The sequence below is a fragment of the Berghia stephanieae genome, chromosome 1 (assembly GCF_034508935.2).
Source record: "Berghia stephanieae isolate SIO BIC M18660-M18661 chromosome 1, UCSD_Bste_1.3, whole genome shotgun sequence".
NCBI classification, from domain to species: Eukaryota; Metazoa; Mollusca; class Gastropoda; order Nudibranchia; family Aeolidiidae; genus Berghia; species Berghia stephanieae.
In genome coordinates, this window is record NC_088360.1 from 5,170,687 (window position 1) to 5,189,633 (window position 18,947).

At 35.7% G+C, this 18,947-nt stretch overlaps 1 protein-coding gene and 1 long non-coding RNA gene across 3 annotated transcripts in view; both read right to left on the reverse strand.

Moving 5' to 3' along the window:
* Nucleotides 1-2,371: 2,371 nt before the first annotated feature.
* On the reverse strand, nucleotides 2,372-6,118 carry LOC144966436 (uncharacterized). The gene is made up of 2 exons (XR_013644220.1): nucleotides 5,957-6,118; nucleotides 2,372-5,375 (listed from the first exon to the last, which is right to left on the reverse strand). It is a non-coding gene; the product is annotated as an uncharacterized LOC144966436 (long non-coding RNA).
* A 1,140-nt stretch (nucleotides 6,119-7,258) lies between these two features.
* The window catches only part of LOC144966435 (hippocampus abundant transcript 1 protein-like), a 28,724-nt gene continuing 17,035 nt past the window's right edge, over nucleotides 7,259-18,947 (reverse strand). Inside the window, exons 10-14 of one of the 2 annotated variants that reach the window (XR_013644219.1) lie at nucleotides 14,593-14,690; nucleotides 13,010-13,185; nucleotides 12,137-12,284; nucleotides 11,379-11,587; nucleotides 7,259-10,113 (exon numbers count right to left, since the gene is read on the reverse strand). Coding sequence is in view for 1 of the 2 variants with exons in the window: in XM_078902934.1 (XP_078759060.1) it covers nucleotides 10,055-10,113; nucleotides 12,137-12,284; nucleotides 13,010-13,185; nucleotides 14,593-14,690 (481 nt within the window). In the remaining variant the exon portion in view is untranslated. The remainder of the gene's footprint in view (nucleotides 10,114-11,378; nucleotides 11,588-12,136; nucleotides 12,285-13,009; nucleotides 13,186-14,592; nucleotides 14,691-18,947) is intronic. The other variant, XM_078902934.1, reaches the window with a different exon arrangement.

An 18,947-nucleotide genomic window follows, 5' to 3' on the forward strand; every position in this document is an offset into this window, starting at 1 on the left:
GCATTACTCTGTTATGTACTTTTATAATTATTACTACTAATAGTGTTGAATATATTGTGGTTTGTAAACATTTGAGTGAATGGATGATGGTGGGATCCTTTACTCATTGTGCCTGGATGGAAATTTAGGTTATTGTCGAAGTAGGCACATCAGATGACAGCTGTCAGATTTCCCTTCCATGTGGTTTTGTGTCCTTGGATCTGATCAGTCCAGTGGGTGAAGATCCCTTCATACTCATGGTGGATTGGGGGGGGGGGGGGGGGGGGGGGGGGGGGATTATCAGTCAACCTGTAGCCTTTGTTGTCAAAAAAAATTACGTCAAAATGCAAGGCCAGACCGCCAAAAGAAAGCAAATCGTGAGTTTTCTTATTCAATTAGTTCCAACTACATAGTTGTTTTCTTTAATTAGCACTAAGTGCTAACAATGAACTTAACCAAAAATGACATCAAAATACAAGTTCTTGTGTCAGGCTGTAATGAAGGCTATGGTCCACCTTTGCCGTTTCCACTGTACCAGATCATCTGTCCCTTTGTGTGCGGCTGTGGTCTAGTGGTATAACACTCGCTTTCGGATTGGAAGGTCATGGGTTCGAGCCTCGCTCGGCGCATAGAGTCCTTGGAAAAGGATCTTTACTCACATTCTCTCACCGTACTCGGGTGTAAAATGAGTACCTGGTCATTGACAGCGTTGTCTCTGTCCAAAAAATGTCGCGTGTTGCTGTTGGCTAGGGACCCCTTGTAAAGCGTCTTGAGCATGTTTAGTGGATATTGCACTGTATAAAAGCTCAAGTTGAAGTTGTGTTTTTAGTGATCAAGGCTTAAATCTACATACTTGATCAGGCTTTTCATCTCCTTTGGTGGATGGAGAGGTCACCCTCAGTGTCTTCTACTTCTATCCCTCCCAGATAGAATTTCCATTTCCAGATTCCCATTTGAATTTTTTAGACGCTATTCAAAAATTTTTTTCGGACAGATAGAACACCGGTACCGGCTTAATACTCATTTTACACCTGAGTAGGGAGAAGAAGGACTCAGCTTGATACTTTTACCGTTCGCAGTGGGATTCGCTCTTCAGCATATTTTGGTGTCATACATCTATTATATCACAAAAATGATAAATGCAGTCTGGGAGGAGGGAGTGTTTGGACCTCCCAGGTTGGGTGGAGAGGTCACTCTCAGTTGTCTATGTTTTTTAAGTTTTACGGCACTTGCAACACATTGTTTTTGTTTTTAAGGGTTTTACGGCGCTTGCAACACATTTAGGTTATATCAGCGCCAGTAAAAAGGAAGAAAAAGGGCCAGGAAAAAAACAGTAATCTTATTCCAAGACAAAGACAAAGCATGTTGGAAAACAGATATAAGGGAATAGAAGACACAGTGTGTACCTCCCTGCCCGCTATGGGAGGTCAGGATCCCCACCCAGTGCAACACATTAAGGTCATATCAGCGCCAGTAAAAAGGAAGAAAATGGGATAGTAAAAAGTTCTAGAATTACAATTAAAGCACAAAAGAAAAGGTAAGACAAAGGGGAATTGGTTCAAATAGGGAACAGATGTAGATTCCAAGAGCACACCGTCAAAGTACTTAGTTTGAGATCACCTAAAAGTCTCATCCAGATACAAGCACAGGTCCCGACTAAGAGGAATACACTCAAATGTTTACCAATCATATAATATAATATGTAATGTAAACTTAACATAATACAATGCATAACAGAGAGATGATTTACAAGGAAAAAAATATTATCTCCCAAAACTATAAGTTTCCCTCCGAGCCAAGGAACTCCAGCAAGGATCAGGACAAAACTAAGTAATCTCATTCCAAGACAATGACAGGAAACAATTGGAAAACGGGTATGGGGGGATAGAAGACACAGCATGTACCTCCCTGCCCACTATGGGAGGTCAGGATCCCCACCCAGGCAGTTGTCTATGTTACCTCAGTCCAGAATAAGGACAGGAGCCTGTGGGGAAAGGGATGTTTTTAGGGGTTTTACAACAAGGAAGATGATGAGCGAAAGGTTCAAGATCTAAACTCAACAAAGCGCTAAAGAAGAAGTAAAAGGGGACGGGTTCAAATCAGGAACATACATATGTATGTAGATTCAATGAACAATCAATTCCCTAAAAGTCCCATACAAAGGATCGCGCTACAAGGAAAAACTCAAATGTTTACAAAGTATAAATTCAAAACTAAAAAATAAAATATTTCACATATGTACCAGAGATTTACAAGAAAAAAAAAAGGAACCATGCTTTCAACTTTTTTTTTTTAATGGGGATCCCCGGGACTGGAAAGAAGTGGCCTCGCCAGCAATCCATAGTTTAGTTCTCATAACTAAAATCTTAATTAAAAAAAGGAAAACGAAGTCTTCAGTATCTCGGATTTTAATCACATTAATTTTTCAAACTATGTATAGATGATGCAAAATTACATTTACATACATTATAATGATCATGAACATAGAGGCAAATCCCAGGAAATCAGTAAAGTAGGCAAGTTAATTCAAATTAAACAGTGCCACATCAGGTTTCATTAAAGTTCTTCCACTGAGGTAAACCGCCAATATTACTCATAACAGGATGGAAATTGAAAATCAAATTGAGAGAAAATGGAGAAAGGGTTTTGACAAAGCACTAACAATTTGTTTTGTAAGTTTTTAAAAAAAAACATGACAAGACAGGTCTACCTAAAAGAGCAAAATGCCCCTTGTAGCTAACCTGTAACCGCTTTAAACTACGACATTTGGCACCCCACAATCTCTGCAAGGGGATTCACTAATGGCTCACGGTTAAACGTAATTGAAATTTCCTGTATTAGTATTATTGTAAAACCCAAACTCTGACATAACCAATAATGGAGAGATGATTTATATTAAGGAAAGCAACATCATCTATCACAAAAAGACAATCCATCTGAGTGATTTCCTCTTGGAATCCAAGGTTTAAGCAAAACTAAATGGTCCCACCGCCCTCCCATTCCAGAAAGAAAAAAATAAATAAATAAATAAAAAGCCACATGGACAGGTCGGGGATAGAAGTTAAAAGAGATAGCAAGACTGATTAAACCCAGCCCTGCGGCGATTAATATTTCCCTGGATGATAGTGATAGGGGTTTCTGCCCACCACAATCTGGCAATATTTGAGGTGTTGCCAAATTTAAGTCAGCAAGTTTGTAACATACAACCTACAATAATAATAACAATAACAATAGAAACAGATATTGCCACATCGCCTGTGATTGTGATTCTTATTTTCAAACAGATGAAAATATTTTCCTGGGATTTCTTACAAAAGCATAACAATTCAAAATTATAACATTTATAGGCAAACCAAAGCAGATTAGCACTGGGCGTGAGTTTCTCTGTTTGTTTGTTTTTAAGGGTTTTACGGCGCTTGCAACACATTTAGGTTATATCAGCGCCAGTAAAAAGGAAGAAAATGGGATAGTAAAAAGTTATAGAATTACAATGTAAGCACCCAAGAAAAAGTAAGACATAGGGGAACTGGGAACAAATAGGGATCAGATGTAGATTCCAAGAGCATACCACCAATGTACTTAGTTTGAGACACCTAAAAGTCTCATCCAGACACAAGCACAGGTCCCAACTAAGAGGAATACACTCAAATGTTTACCAATCATATGATATAATATGTAAACTCAACATAATACAATGCATAACAGAGAGATGATTTACAAGGAAAATAATATCATCTCCCAAAACTATAACTATACATTCGACTGTTTCCCTTCCCAGCCAAGGAGCTCCGGCAAGGATCAGGACAAAACTAAGTTATCTCATTCCAAGACAATGACAGGAAACAATTGGGAAACGGGTATGGGGGGATAGAAGAAACAGCATGTACCTCCCTGCCCACTATGGGAGGTCAGGATCCCCACCCAGTGAGTTTCTCTGTTTTTAGGAATTATCTGGTGCTGGCAATAGTTTATGGCCTTATCACCCCAGATAGATTTAGAAGACGAAAGAGGAGATGGTAAAAAAATTGTAGGTCTTAGAGTTTCTGATCAAAGTAAAACAAATGGGATAACTTCAAACTAAACATGAATCAGAAATAGATCTCAGGGGCAGTCTATTCTAATGTCTAGTCAGAGACTACTAGAAAGTCCAACCCAGACACAGCCATGAGGGACACACTCACATCGTTACAATTGATTAATTAAAAATAGCATAAACAGGGATATGATTTACAACAACAAAAATAAATCAACTTTAAAAAGAAATATAACATTTGACGGATATCCTTTTCGCAAAGGATCCAAATCGGGGCTTGAGCGAATCCCAGATAAGAAGAGATCATTTGGAAGGGGACAGAAGACACAGCATGAGAGTTGGCCTACACTACCGACAGACAAGGGCCCACACCCAGTGTATGGCTGTTTAGTATTCATTTCAAAACATGAATATATAATGCAAGGAAAGAAAAAAAAATAATAATATGAAAAAGTGATGCTTTTTTTTTTTTTCAAAGCAAAAAGCAAACCAAAGAGATAGGCATTGTATTCTTTGTCGATTATTATAAATAACTGTGATCTAAGTGATACAAGCATCCACTCGCCTAACATACCTATAGGTGACATTGATTAGTCACAAAATCTCAAATAATCCGTGTTTGTTATACAGAACACAGAGCTATGAAAAAAAAAAAAACACAGACAGACATACAAACATAAAGAAAAAGAAAACAGAACTCCGCACAGTCAAATGGCATTATCATTATGTAGTAGAGATGAATTCAAATATGGCAAAAATACAATCAGTCAATAAAATCCAGCCCATTTTTAAAACAAAAAATCATCTATCAGAGTCAAAGTGTTCAATGTCCGTCACATTCCTCGAATGTATCACGTGTATCTCTGAGACCCAGAAGTTGATATAAATACAACAAAATTATTACAAGTTTGATTTATGAATAAGAATGTGTCTCTGCCTTTCAGATCCTGTGGTCCTACCTACAATTCCTTTAATTTCACTAGCAATAAGTTTTACAGTTACAGATGACTAAACTAAAATAATAATATAGTATTTCTAAAGTATAGTGGAAAAAAAGCTAATGAGAAAACAAGTCTTCACTCAAGAACGTCAATACAAACGAGTGGTCAAAAAACCTAACCCAGACACGCCAAACCATTTGGTAAATTTAAAGCTTTGCAACAACCTGACATAAAGGGCAGGCATTAATACATCCAAAATCTAGAAGAAATAATAGGTTCTTTCTTTCTTTTTACACCATAATGATCTTTCTCATGGACGTGGCAAAGGAAAGTTAGATGATACCCTCAGAGCAGCCAACCCATACACATGTGAATAAGACTTCAATATTGGGATTGTGATATTCATATCAGGACTTCTTTTCCTGAAGCGAAAAAGGAAAATGTAAGACAGAGAATTTTGTTAGTTGCTGTTCTATGGAATCAACATTTTATATTTACAACACAGTACTCGCTGGATTCTAGCATGCTCTCAGGAGAGGCCAAAAAGTGTGCTAGAATCCAAGTATGCCAAAATCAGATGCTCATAACAACCTATTATCGAGATAAAACTTGGTCACTGAGCTCCAGCGTGCTGCACTGCAAAGTGTGCAGGAATCCAGTGTCCTGTGTAAAAAGACACTAAGAATTGGAAGTTCTTGAACCGAAATTCAATAGAAATGTGATAAAAAACAAAAGACATTAGGATTGGTCACATCACATGAGTAAATATCACTAAATCAGAAAGCAGATATTCAATTTTTTATTTTTTTTTAAAAGTTGGTGTGGTTTTTTTTTTTTTTGCTTGTTTTTTTAAAAATTCAATCACGAACCTCCAAACGACCCTAAATAAAAAATAATAGGAAAAATTTATGGAAAAAAACAAAACAAACAGGAGTTGGAAGCTCTGAATGCATTATGTCGGTATTACAATTTCTAATTTCAAATATAACTGAGCTAAACATACTTTAAATAGATGTGTTAAATCCTATTGTTCTATCATTAAGGCAGTGGACAACTGGGTTTTACCATCCAAACACATTGCAGGTAGGTACCAATTGGTGATGAAATCTTAAAGAAAATGTCATGTTTATTGAAGAATACTTGATTCTGAAGTCATCTTTACAAACTATAATGAGAAGGAAACAAACAAAAAATCTAATATTAAAATTAGTTTTAGATTTCTGGGCTTTTCGCTAGCAAAACTTGCAGGTCATTTCAGCAGCAGACAAAAGGAAGATGATTGGGGAAAAGTTGTAGATCCAAAGAGAAAGTCAGACAAAGGGGACTGGTTCAAATAGGGAACAGGGGATTCCATTAAAATTCTGTCGATGAGCCTATTTTGATATTGCCTAAAAGTCCCATCCAGACACAAGCAAAGGATCATGCTATGAAGAAAGCACTCAAATGTTTGCAAACTATAATAAATTCAAAACTATAAAGACTATAACAGCACATAATAGCACAGACAGTTGGTTTATAAGGTAAAAAATATTATCTCTCAATAATAAATAAATAAGGAACTACACATTTGACTGCTTCCCCGCTAGGTTGAGGAAAAAATGTCAGAGACAGAGAGAAACATGGAAAGGGAAAACAGATGACGGCAGATAGAAGGCAAAGTGACCTCTCCACCCACCTCGGGAGGTCAGAAGACCCCAGCCGGCAAAAAATCTAAAATCAAATTCTTAATTCATGTTTTGTGATGAAAATGGTTTTTGATTTCATTAAATATATATTTACTTAATGGACAATTATGCAAATGAAGAAAAAAAAAGGCAGTAAAATAGGTATTCTTTTCTGTTTTCAAGAAGAACTTAATGAAAGGAAAGCAAAATTTCAAAAATGATAATATCATTGTGAAAAATAGTTATTGTGATTTTCATTGTCATGGGTAGTTCCCAACACCACAACAGGTAAGAATTCCTGAGAATAGCATCAATAATGTTTGGTATGACTGTAATAACTAACATTGCTTAATGTGGAATGAAATAGGAATGCGTCATAATAAAAGACTAGACTAACGCTTACTTTTCCATACATTGAATAATACAAAAATACTAAAACTTTTAAAGAGCCGAAAATCAAAACCAAGAGAAAAAAAAAATTCTCTAAAAATTTGTTATAACAAATAAAAACCAAACAGTAACTTGTAAGCATTATCATTAATAGTATAAATTGTTGTTTTTTTTTTTTTTTGCGATTATAGGAATCAACCTAAATCTAAATCAAGACTTTGAGAGTTGAGTTCCAATGACAAATTCTATTATTTTGGCACACTGAGAACAGAATACGCCCCAACTGTTTGCTTAACACACAAACATGCAACCCGTTTCTAAATGAGTAAAGTCAAATGTAAACATATCTGACAGAGATATAATGACTCACAACACATTCCTTCATAGTTTTGTTTTAGGGGTTTTACAGCGCTTATGACACTTCAGCGCCAGAAAAAAAAAGGAAGATGATAGAAGAAAAGTTGTAAATCTGAAGTTAAAACAGCCTAAGAAAAAGTGAGACGAAGAGGACTGGTCCTAACAGAGAACAAACAGAAGATCCACAAAGAATCCATCAATGTCCCTAATTTGACATTATACCTGAAAGTCCCATCCAGGCATAAGCAAAGGATCCTGGCATGTTCATCAACGATACACTCCAATGCTTACAAAGTACAATATATTCTAAATTAAAAACTATAAAGGTACATAATCAAGGAGAAAAAAAAAAGATCAGCTCTTAAAAGAGGATCTATACATTATTTGAGAGCCTCTCTCTCAGCTAATGGTTCCTGCCAGGACCAGGGGAAAAAAACTGAGCAATCTAAATCCAGAACAAGGGCAGAAAGCAAGGTGGAAAGGGAAAAAATATAAAAGGGGATAAAAGACACAGGAAGAGTGACCTTTCCATCCACTGTAGGTGGTCGAAGATCCCATCCCACTCATTCATTAAATTAATTGACAGAAATATAATACATCTGGTCATTAATGGGTGCTCTATTCTCTTTATACACTTCATATAAAAAACTCATGACATAGATCTAATAAAATGTCAAGAAGTATATGAGAACAAAAAATCTATAAACATATTTCGTCGCTCCAAATAATAATGCTTTTATATTATGCACTTCTCAGCACGGGTTGGCTTTACTGCTTTGCGAGCAAAGGATGAGGTTTGGTAATGCTGTGTGAGTGTAACAACACCACTTTATCTCACTTCACGTAAGGTATTTTGTAAGCAATAAAATATGGCAAAATTACATTGGATTACATTAGTAGGCACTTTTCCATCTCACTCCATCTTTAAAAAAAGAAAGGCAAAAAAAAAAAAAACCCAAAAAAAACAAATACACTTGTCCATCTTAAGAAAAAGACAGAAATAAAAAAAAGCAACAAAAAAAAATTTAAAAATTCACTTTTCCATCTGACTCCATCTTAAAAGAAAAAGATAGAAAAGAAAAATACACACATAACAATCTGACTTTATCTTAAGTTATAAGAAAGAGAGAAAAAAAAACCCAACCAACCAAATAAACAAACAAATATAGCACAATACGACTTCAAGTTAATCAAATTTACGAAATGATTACGTTCATCAAATGTATTTTCATAAGTGAGCATTCAATCAGTGTGCGTGCATTCAATGCAGTCTACTTTTTGTTGTTGTTGAAATGCTACATATGGAATAGGAAGCACATAGATTTTCCTTATATGAATAAACTACTTTTTTTTCTGTTCTGAAAAGCATGCAGAATGAAATAAATAATTAATATTTACATCTACAAGCCAACATACAAGTAACTTTCACTCCATCCAAATGTACATTTTAATATGGTATAAAATACAAGAGAGTGAAATTGTATCACAAATTACAAGAGTCCAACAAAGCTTCAACGTCAGTCTTTAACTTTCATTGACATTTCAATATTGTATTACATTGAAACAAAAACAAAAAAAAGGCAATGGTCATTTAATATTGAAAATAACCATTTTCAGTGCGCGACATATCTAATTTAATCTGATAAGAAAATATATTAGTATTGTAAACGACAGGAAAGAATAAATTTTAAAAAATAATTTTAAAACAAAAAGAAGAAAAGAAAAAATAAATCATATAATCAAAAAAAAAAGTATTACATTAAAAAATACAATTGAATTCACAAAATAGCAATTATGACATGTCAATTTTCTTCTAAGTTTTTAATTAATTAACGCAATTTGATGAATGGCAGAACTGGCCTCTCAGGAAGTAAACAGGAACAGTGTATGTTTTTGTGAATCTGTCTTCATTCCTACCTTGAAAACATATGGCGAATAAATGCTTTTATATCTATCTTGTTTTGAACTCTCTACATCTCATCAACATTTCAATGAAAAAAAAAAATTTACTTTGAGATCCGATTTGGTAGGAAACCTTTTAATATTATGAAATGAACGTATATGTCAATTTAATTCAAACTATTATCTAAGCAGAAACATTAAATGAAAATAAACGCTAACATTTAAAAAAAAAATATATTTTTTAAAATGGAAAATTCAAAGAACTTTGAAAAAGAATGGAAAATTCATTACAGTTAGTATCTTTTTTAGAATATAAGTTTTTATTAATATGTCAGCGCAATATCATGTCATTTAAAAAAAATAATTTTTTTTGACCATTTTAATCATTGTCAAAAAATATTAGAATTAATAAATAAAATGGAGGGAAAGTTTGTACATGTACATATGATGAAATGAGTACAAATGGTGAGAAAGCTCTTGTCACAATTTATAACAGGAACGAGGGGAGGACAAAATGGAAACAGTAAAAGCAATTTTGTTTGATTTATAAATGTAGCCTTCACCAAGTATATTAAAGTTCAAAGACAAAAAAAAATGTGATTGAACACATTATGTAAGCTATGAATGGTAATAAATCACAGTTCAATGTTTGAATCGTGGGTGTTGATTTTACTCTCGTCGTACTGGTGAGAGAATTCCTTTAAAAACTTAAGAACAAAAAGCAAAGAAATTTATTTTTGGTCACCAGAAGTAATAACATGCAAGCTTTCTGTCACCTTTGACAATTTTCATAATTCTACATCTGTGTCTGTCATTAGGGGCTCAATTTCGTGCTTTTTACTTGCTCCTGAATAAATTTAAAAAAAAAAAAAGAAAGAAAAAAACAAATCAACATTAAAATATGACTGAATGAGCATTTTATGAATGATGGAAAGCTGTACGGTTTTCCTGGTGTCAAGAATATTGAGGAAATATTGGGAGCATATATGCCTGATACTGATCGTCATTGACAAAGTTTGTAGTGTTATATCAGTGATGATAATGGCAATTTGTCAAAAAGAAGGAAATCTATCTGTTCATCGGTCAAACAAAACAAAATCATCATAACATTAAATATCATAATTTTGTAAATATATAACTACTTCTAGTGTACATCTATTCTCAATAGTAGAGATATAATAGACTTAATGTAAATGTTTAATGACTTGTCCTTTCCTTCAAACAATTTTTTAAAAAATACTCTCTATTCAAGAGATTTAAAATTAACTTTTGGTCAAAAGGCCTGAAAGTATTTGTTTTTACTTGTTTTATCTTTGTTACTGTAGTCCAGTGGTTACGGATCTTACATATAAGACTCAAGTTTCTTTAACTGATTATTCATTCTTCTTGTTTTGTTTATAAACGGGAAACCCGAAACATCCACAGTATTCGTCTTCGTCTAATAAATTGAAGCTTACAATTCAATACATATCTTTATTTTTTCCTTCGAGCTTAAAGCAGAGACATTTTCATTAGATAAACTGCAAGATATCCTAATCTTGATGGTTAGATTTGTCTCATATCAGGTTATATAAGAATATGACTTGAGCAAGATTTTTGGCATATCCAATCAAATTTCAGGGTTAGGCCAGAAATTCAGTGCTATTTAACCATTGAATGACAAGATAATTCAGCTGATTAATTTCATGGGTCATCGGGTCTACACAATGTAGTATAACTTATTGGGAATGAGGGCAAAGCTTAACTCAACTAAGTCTTACATGCCGACCGGAAATCAATGAGGCAATGAAAACTTGCCAGAAGAATGGAATCCTTCATGCAATGGTGGTCACAAAAATTGATCTCCTTTGTATTTAAAAAAAAAAAAGTTGAATATTTTATCAATGGTTTAAAAACAGAGAATTATTAAGAGTTTTTACAACTAAAAAAAAAATAAATATTACCAATAATCACTGTGAAAGCCTAGGGCAAGACTTGAGTAACCTAGCATCAGACAGTGGATTACAAAGAGTTGAATAAAAGGCTATAAAAGTCAATTATCCTATATTGTTGCTTGGGTGTGTGTTAGATTATACACACATGCAATGAAAGAAAGTTCTACAAACTACATACCTGTAGTAAAAACTCTCTCTTTTGTCTAATTAAAATCAACTCTCTACACTGTCAAATCCCTTGTAAGCACGTGGGTGGGGGAAGAGGGAGGAGGGGGGTGACTTCTAACTTTCTTTGTTAGTTAAAATATCACTCACAGCCCACACAAGAGGTGAAGGGTCAAGCAAAAGTATTAACCCATCATATTCAAGTTCAATCTTTGTAGTATTCTAAATATAGAAGGAGAGAAGAAAAAAAACATTCATGAACACATGGACTTGTGTTCACGATTTATGGACCATGGCTTCCAGTGTCAGCCATCGACTGCATGTATATATGGTGGAACTTCTATTATTCCAAGTTGAAACTAAGAGGGTGCTTCTGTCTACATCAAGACATGTCAGAAAATATCTGGGAATCTCAATAATATAGGATTCTTATGCCTTATTAAACTGGTACTCACATCAAGTCTTCACACTGCACCATTCATTGTGTAACTCTTGAAATGATTATAATTATATGACAATATTTCATCAAATAGCAAATGTCTCAACATTTTTTACTGGTTTAAATACCTAGGATATGGTCACAAGAGTAAATAGTATGACGTTTAAAAACGATTCAAGGAAAAGAGAAAGGGACAGAGCGTAACTGAGAAAATTGTGGTAATTAAAGACAGACAGGTGAGAGCTGTTCTAAAATATGCACGGATTACAATTTTATAAAGAATTATTTGAAAACACCTAGACACTACATCAGAAAAAGAAAACAAAACTCACCAACATCGTCTGTCATTTCAAAACCAGGTGTACCTTTTGGCTTTTTAGCTAATATTCCGTGTGGATTTGTGGGAATAAAGGCAGCTACGAGCAAGGCCATAATGACTAACACCGCTCCAAAAGCAAATGGAGGACCAGGAACGACTCTCTGCAGATGGAGAAAAGGGAAACTTAAAAATTGAATGGATTCCAATTCTAATGATAATAAATAACATCATAAGTGGAAGAATAATACAGTGCAAGCCGCTTAATTGGAACAGCACTGGAATGCATAAATCGTTCCAAAATCGCAGTAGTCCAATTATCGACTTCAACTGTGCTATTCATTGGATAAATTTAAGTCTGTAACCCACCAATAGGCTTAAAATTATATCAATGCAAGCTGTACTATTAATTGGATAAATTTAAGTCTGTTCAAGACATGGGTTTTTAAAAATATTGTCTTTTGGGATTCTTTTCTGTTCTTTTTTTTTTTTTATTAGTTTTATGGACAACGAAACAGTAATATTATTGTTTGTCAGAATTTGTAATTGTGAAGCGTTCATTGCTTTCTATTCTGTGCAAGCTGTTTATAAACTTCACATGGGATCGATCTTGGTCCCTATGACTGTGGAGTGAGTGCTCTACCAATTGAGCTATTAGAACCCCTCAGGATCAATACCCGAAAGATTTTTGACATAAAAATAATTATTTGGACCACTTCTTTAACTCTGGAAAAAAAAGAAGTAAATAAATTGAACATTCAATGCATCGATTATGACTAAATCACACAATTCTCAGCAAGCGTCATTCAGACTGCGAGGCTTACTACTATCCTACTATCTATGCATTTGGCATTTCAATTTCTTGTCAAACAATGATCGAATAGTTTACCTGAAAGGCCTGGTTCATTGACATAAGAGACACATTATTTTTCTTGTCTGAAAGATGCTCATCTAAGTCTTTTTCGTTGAGGTCTACGTGAAACAAGTAAAAGATGAAACCAAACATCGCTGGGCCCAGACCATTGCACAAACCTCTGATACCCGTGACAACACCTTGAGCCACTCCTGAAAAAAAAAAAAAACAAAGAAAATTTTTTAATGATTAAGCTGATCCCACTTTTTTCAAATCCTATGACTACAGGTTAGTAATGTTCTCATAATAAATAATAATTGAGCTTTCATATAGTGCAATATCCACTAAAAGTGCTAAAAGCGCTTTACAAGGGGTCCCATGCCAACAGCAACACAACATGTAGGACAAGACATGATGCCTGTTAGGCGATATTACAATTTTTTCGGACAAAGACAATGCTGTTAACAGCCAGGTACTCATTTACACCTGGGTACGGTGAGAGAATGTGACTAAAGAGCCTTTTCCAAGGACTCAACTATGCACCAAGCGAGGCTCGAACCCAAGACCTTCCGATCCGAAATCAAGTGTCATACCACAAGACCACATAGCCGCACAACTTCTTCAATATCAACCCTTTAAAGAGCTGTCATGTAATTCTGATTGACATTGACTTACTTACATTGTACGTCATTGGCTCCCCTTTAATTTTTGTTTGATTGTTCCTGTGTATCAACATAATGTATACCCTGCCATTTTAACGCTTGTCACTATGACGTCAACATATCATCCTGTCCTGTAATTGGCGCCTTATATTTCACCAAGGAGCCAAGAGGATAGGTAAGTAATGTGATTGTTTTCATTACATCATCATCAATATTATCTAGGGATGTCAATTCAGGATGAAAAAATTCAGTAAAAAGACGGTTTTTTGTTTTGTTTGTTGCTTTAGGTCTCTTCCAACACAATTGAGGTTATATATGAGAGACCGCTGAAACAAAAAAACAAGCAATCTAACAAAAATGGTACAAATGTAAATCAAAATCATAACCTAAAGATATCATAAGCTAAATTATAAATAACCAAGAACAAACAGGCAGAAGATTTACAGAAAAAAAAATATCCCCTGTCAAAAATACAATCACAAACCAAAGAAGCAGGATAGGCTAGTAAAGAGAAGAAGAAACGACATCACTATCGGATCGTACACCCATGCGAACATCATAGGTATATGATTCAAGGGTGATGCTCCCATCCAACCACCCGCAAAAAGACGTTATGTACTTACTTTTTTAGCGGGTGATTGGAAAATATACTGAGGGTTTATAATATACTGACTTCTGTAAAAATACTGAAAATTGGCAATGTTGTTGTTGTTGTTGTTGTTATTGGTTATTTTACTATCATTTTTAATGTTATTGATATTATTATAATTACAGTATCATCATCAAAATTATTATTATTATCATTATTATTGTTACTCTCATTTTTACTGATATATAATATTATTATAATCGTCATCATCATCAGTATTATTATATCATTAATATTACCATTATTATTACGCCAATCAACATCATTATGATCATTATCATTATCATCATCATAAACGTAAGTCTTACCCTGTTGGTCAGCACTGGCATGTGCAGACACAAAAGAACTAATGGAAGGATAAGCTATACTGGATATGGCAGCCATGCATCCGGACACCCAAATGATCCTGAGGATGAGCAAGAATATCAATGAGATGGCTGTGTGGCTTAGTGTTACACAATCTTGTCTTGTTTTTTGTTTGTTTTTAAGGGTTTTACGGCGCTTGCAACACATTTGAATTTTGGACATAGCAGCGCCAGTAAAAAGGAAATACATTGAATAGTGAAAAGATTCTTGATGTACAATACTCTTCAACAGTCGTAACGTCACTTCCTTCCTAACAACAAGATATGAAGTGAGTAGAAAAGTGCCAGAAGACAATAGAGAATAAAAAAATTTTTCGCGGCGGTGGTGGGGTTTGAACCTGCGACCTTATTGGTACGACAACTCCGCCTGGCAGGTGAGAGCGTGGCTCTACCGTGTGAGCCATCCACGAACACAAAATATTCGTTTCAAACCCAAAGTCATTTCTAGATCCCTCTCTCACCCACTTCTTGAGATCGCCGATTCGTTCACCACCATCGCGAAGTAAATTTTGACCAGCAGTTAAGCTCAACAGCCAATATTCTCATCACAAACATATAACATAGAAACGATTGAGACATTGAGTATGCTCCGGTGTATGGGGTGAATTTTTAATTCAGAAAAGTGAGTGGAGCAGGCACTTATGTTGGTAACAACAAGATATGAAGTGAGTAGAAAAGTGCCAGAAGACAATAGAGAATAAAAATGTGTTCGTGGATGGCTCACACGGTAGAGCCACGCTCTCACCTGCCAGGCGGAGTTGTCGTACCAATAAGGTCGCAGGTTCAAACCCCACCACCGCCGCGAAAAAATTTTTTATTCTCTATTGTCTTCTGGCACTTTTCTACTCACTACATATCTTGTTGTTACCAACATAAGTGCCTGCTCCACTCACTTTTCTGAATTAAAAATTCACCCCATACACCGGAGCATACTCAATGTCTCAATCGTTTCTATGTTATATGTTTGTGATGAGAATATTGGCTGTTGAGCTTAACTGCTGGTCAAAATTTACTTCGCGATGGTGGTGAACGAATCGGCGATCTCAAGAAGTGGGTGAGAGAGGGATCTAGAAATGACTTTGGGTTTGAAACGAATATTTTGTGTTCGTGGATGGCTCACACGGTAGAGCCACGCTCTCACCTGCCAGGCGGAGTTGTCGTACCAATAAGGTCGCAGGTTCAAACCCACCACCGCCGCGAAAAAAATTTTTATTCTCTATTGTCTTCTGGCACTTTTCTACTCACTTCATATCTTGTTGTTACCAACATAAGTGCCTGCTCCACTCACTTTTCTGAATTAAAAATTCACCCCATACACCGGAGCATACTCAATGTCTTAATCGTTTCTATGTTATATGTTTGTGATGAGAATATTGGCTGTTGAGCTTAACTGCTGGTCAAAATTTACTTCGCGATGGTGGTGAACGAATCGGCGATCTCAAGAAGTGGGTGAGAGAGGGATCTAGAAATGACTTTGGGTTTGAAACGAATATTTTGTGTTCGTGGATGGCTCACACGGTAGAGCCACGCTCTCACCTGCCAGGCGGAGTTGTCGTACCAATAAGGTCGCAGGTTCAAACCCCACCACCGCCGCGAAAAAAATTTTTATTCTCTATTGTCTTCTGGCACTTTTCTACTCACTTCATATCTTGTTGTTACCAACATAAGTGCCTGCTCCACTCACTTTTCTGAATTAAAAATTCACCCCATACACCGGAGCATACTCAATGTCTTAATCGTTTCTATGTTATATGTTTGTGATGAGAATATTGGCTGTTGAGCTTAACTGCTGGTCAAAATTTACTTCGCGATGGTGTGGTGAACGAATCGGCGATCTCAAGAAGTGGGTGAGAGAGGGATCTAGAAATGACTTTGGGTTTGAAACGAATATTTTGTGTTCGTGGATGGCTCACACGGTAGAGCCACGCTCTCACCTGCCAGGCGGAGTTGTCGTACCAATAAGGTCGCAGGTTCAAACCCCACCACCGCCGCGAAAAAATTTTTTATTCTCTATTGTCTTCTGGCACTTTTCTACTCACTTCATATCTTGTTGTTACCAACATAAGTGCCTGCTCCACTCACTTTTCTGAATTAAAAATTCACCCCATACACCGGAGCATACTCAATGTCTCAATCGTTTCTATGTTATATGTTTGTGATGAGAATATTGGCTGTTGAGCTTAACTGCTGGTCAAAATTTACTTCGCGATGGTGGTGAACGAATCGGCGATCTCAAGAAGTGGGTGAGAGAGGGATCTAGAAATGACTTTGGGTTTGAAACGAATATTTTGTGTTCGTGGATGGCTCACACGGTAGAGCCACGCTCTCACCTGCCAGGCGGAGTTGTCGTACCAATAAGGTCGCAGGTTCAAACCCCACCACCGCCGCGAAAAAAATTTTTATTCTCTATTGTCTCCTGGCACTTTTCTACTCACTTCATATCTTGTTGTTACCAACATAAGTGCCTGCTCCACTCACTTTTCTGAATTAAAAATTCCTTCCTAATGACGCATGGTAACTTGGTAACACTGGCTCTAAACTATCGGAACAATGGCGGACGCCCGTATGAAATATTTCTCTGGCGAGCATAAAGGGTATCCAGAGGGAAAAAAACCCACAGAATTTGGATCCTATTTTGACATTTACACATTCTGATCACAAGGCATATGAAAAGTTCTAGCCAGCATGAAAAATAAAAAGTAATGATTTTCGTTGTTTAGACCAAGATGGCCGCCGTTGCCGGGCGGCATGACATCAGACTATTGAATCGTATTAAAAGGACTTGAAAAAAAAAGTAAGACAAATGGGGATGGTTCAAATATGTAGATTCCAAGAGCAACTATCAAAGTACTTAGTATGAGATCACCTAAAAGTCTCATCCAGAAACAAGCACAAGTCCCCACTATGAGGAATAAACTCTTGTCTTGCAACAAAAGTCAAGCAATGTTAAGCGTGGTCAGTGGCCAGATGAGTGAATGTGGAAAATTCTGATCCTGATGTTTCCTTTTACACACATTACCCTACTTGACTCGAATGTGAATGAGTACTTGGCCATAGGCAATGGTAGATACCATTAGAATCTTAGTGCAAGAAAGGAAGTGTAACAGACTACTGTACTGTATGAAGAGAAAATATGGCTCCATATGGCCTGCTGAGGGAATGACAAAACATTAAGAAGGGCATTGAGCATGATAACTTTGTGGAAGTGCGCAACATAAATATTCATATTTATTTATTTTACTGTGAGAATTTTCTCACCACAAAAAAACAAAAAAAAAAGGAAACAAAAATTGAACAAGACTTTTAAAAATATGTCACCTACTATTTACCAAACAGGTTTTACAATAACCTTCTATATCCAAATTCAAAATTACTGGCAAGTGGTTGGATGGTGAGTCCTACTCATTGACCTAAATATAAGTAGACATCCAACGAAGAGGAATTTCCTGTGGGCCAATCAGCTGCTATTACTGTGTCATACTGGCTATGTGGTCTAGTGGTATGACACTCGCTTTCAGATCGGAAGGCCCTGGGTTCGAGCCTCACTCGGCGCAAAGTTGAGTCCTTGGAAAAGACTCTTTACTCACATTCTCTCACTGTACTCAGGTGTAAAACGAGTACCTGACCGTTAACAGCGTTGTCTCTGTCCGAAACAAATTGTAACATTGCCTAACAGGTGTCATGTCCCGTCCTAAATGTTAAATATTGATGTTGGTCAAGGACCCCTTGTAAAGTGCTTTGAGCACATTTAGTGGATATTGCGCAATATAAAAGCTCAATATATTTTTTAATGGCTCTTTTCGTTTGATGAATAGGAAGATCGGGCTATTGCTACATTCTTCTTGTCTGATTAGTTAAGCCAGGCACTATCTTTCACTATTTTCCCTCGCCTCAATTCAAAATTAATCAACCTTTTCAGCAGATATTTCTTACGGGATTATCGACTTATAAATAGAAAACCATCATGCTTCATACATGTTGTGTTTATATTTGCAACAATCGAGCTGCGAATTAAAGCAACTGCCGTTTCGATATATAAGATCAAACGAGGGAAGTGATAATCATTAGCGCTGCAATATTGTATCTTATTGATATAGAAAATTTCTGATATCGCCCAACACTAGTGTAAAAACAAGTCGGAAGTAACTTCCGAACTGTTGATGTATAAACAGCTTGTTTTTATTTGATAAAATAATTACTTTGTTATTTCAAACAAACAAAAATATTTGATCGTGACAATTATTATTTGGAAAAACCATACATATAATCCATAAAAGTTTGAAATGAAACTTTTAAAA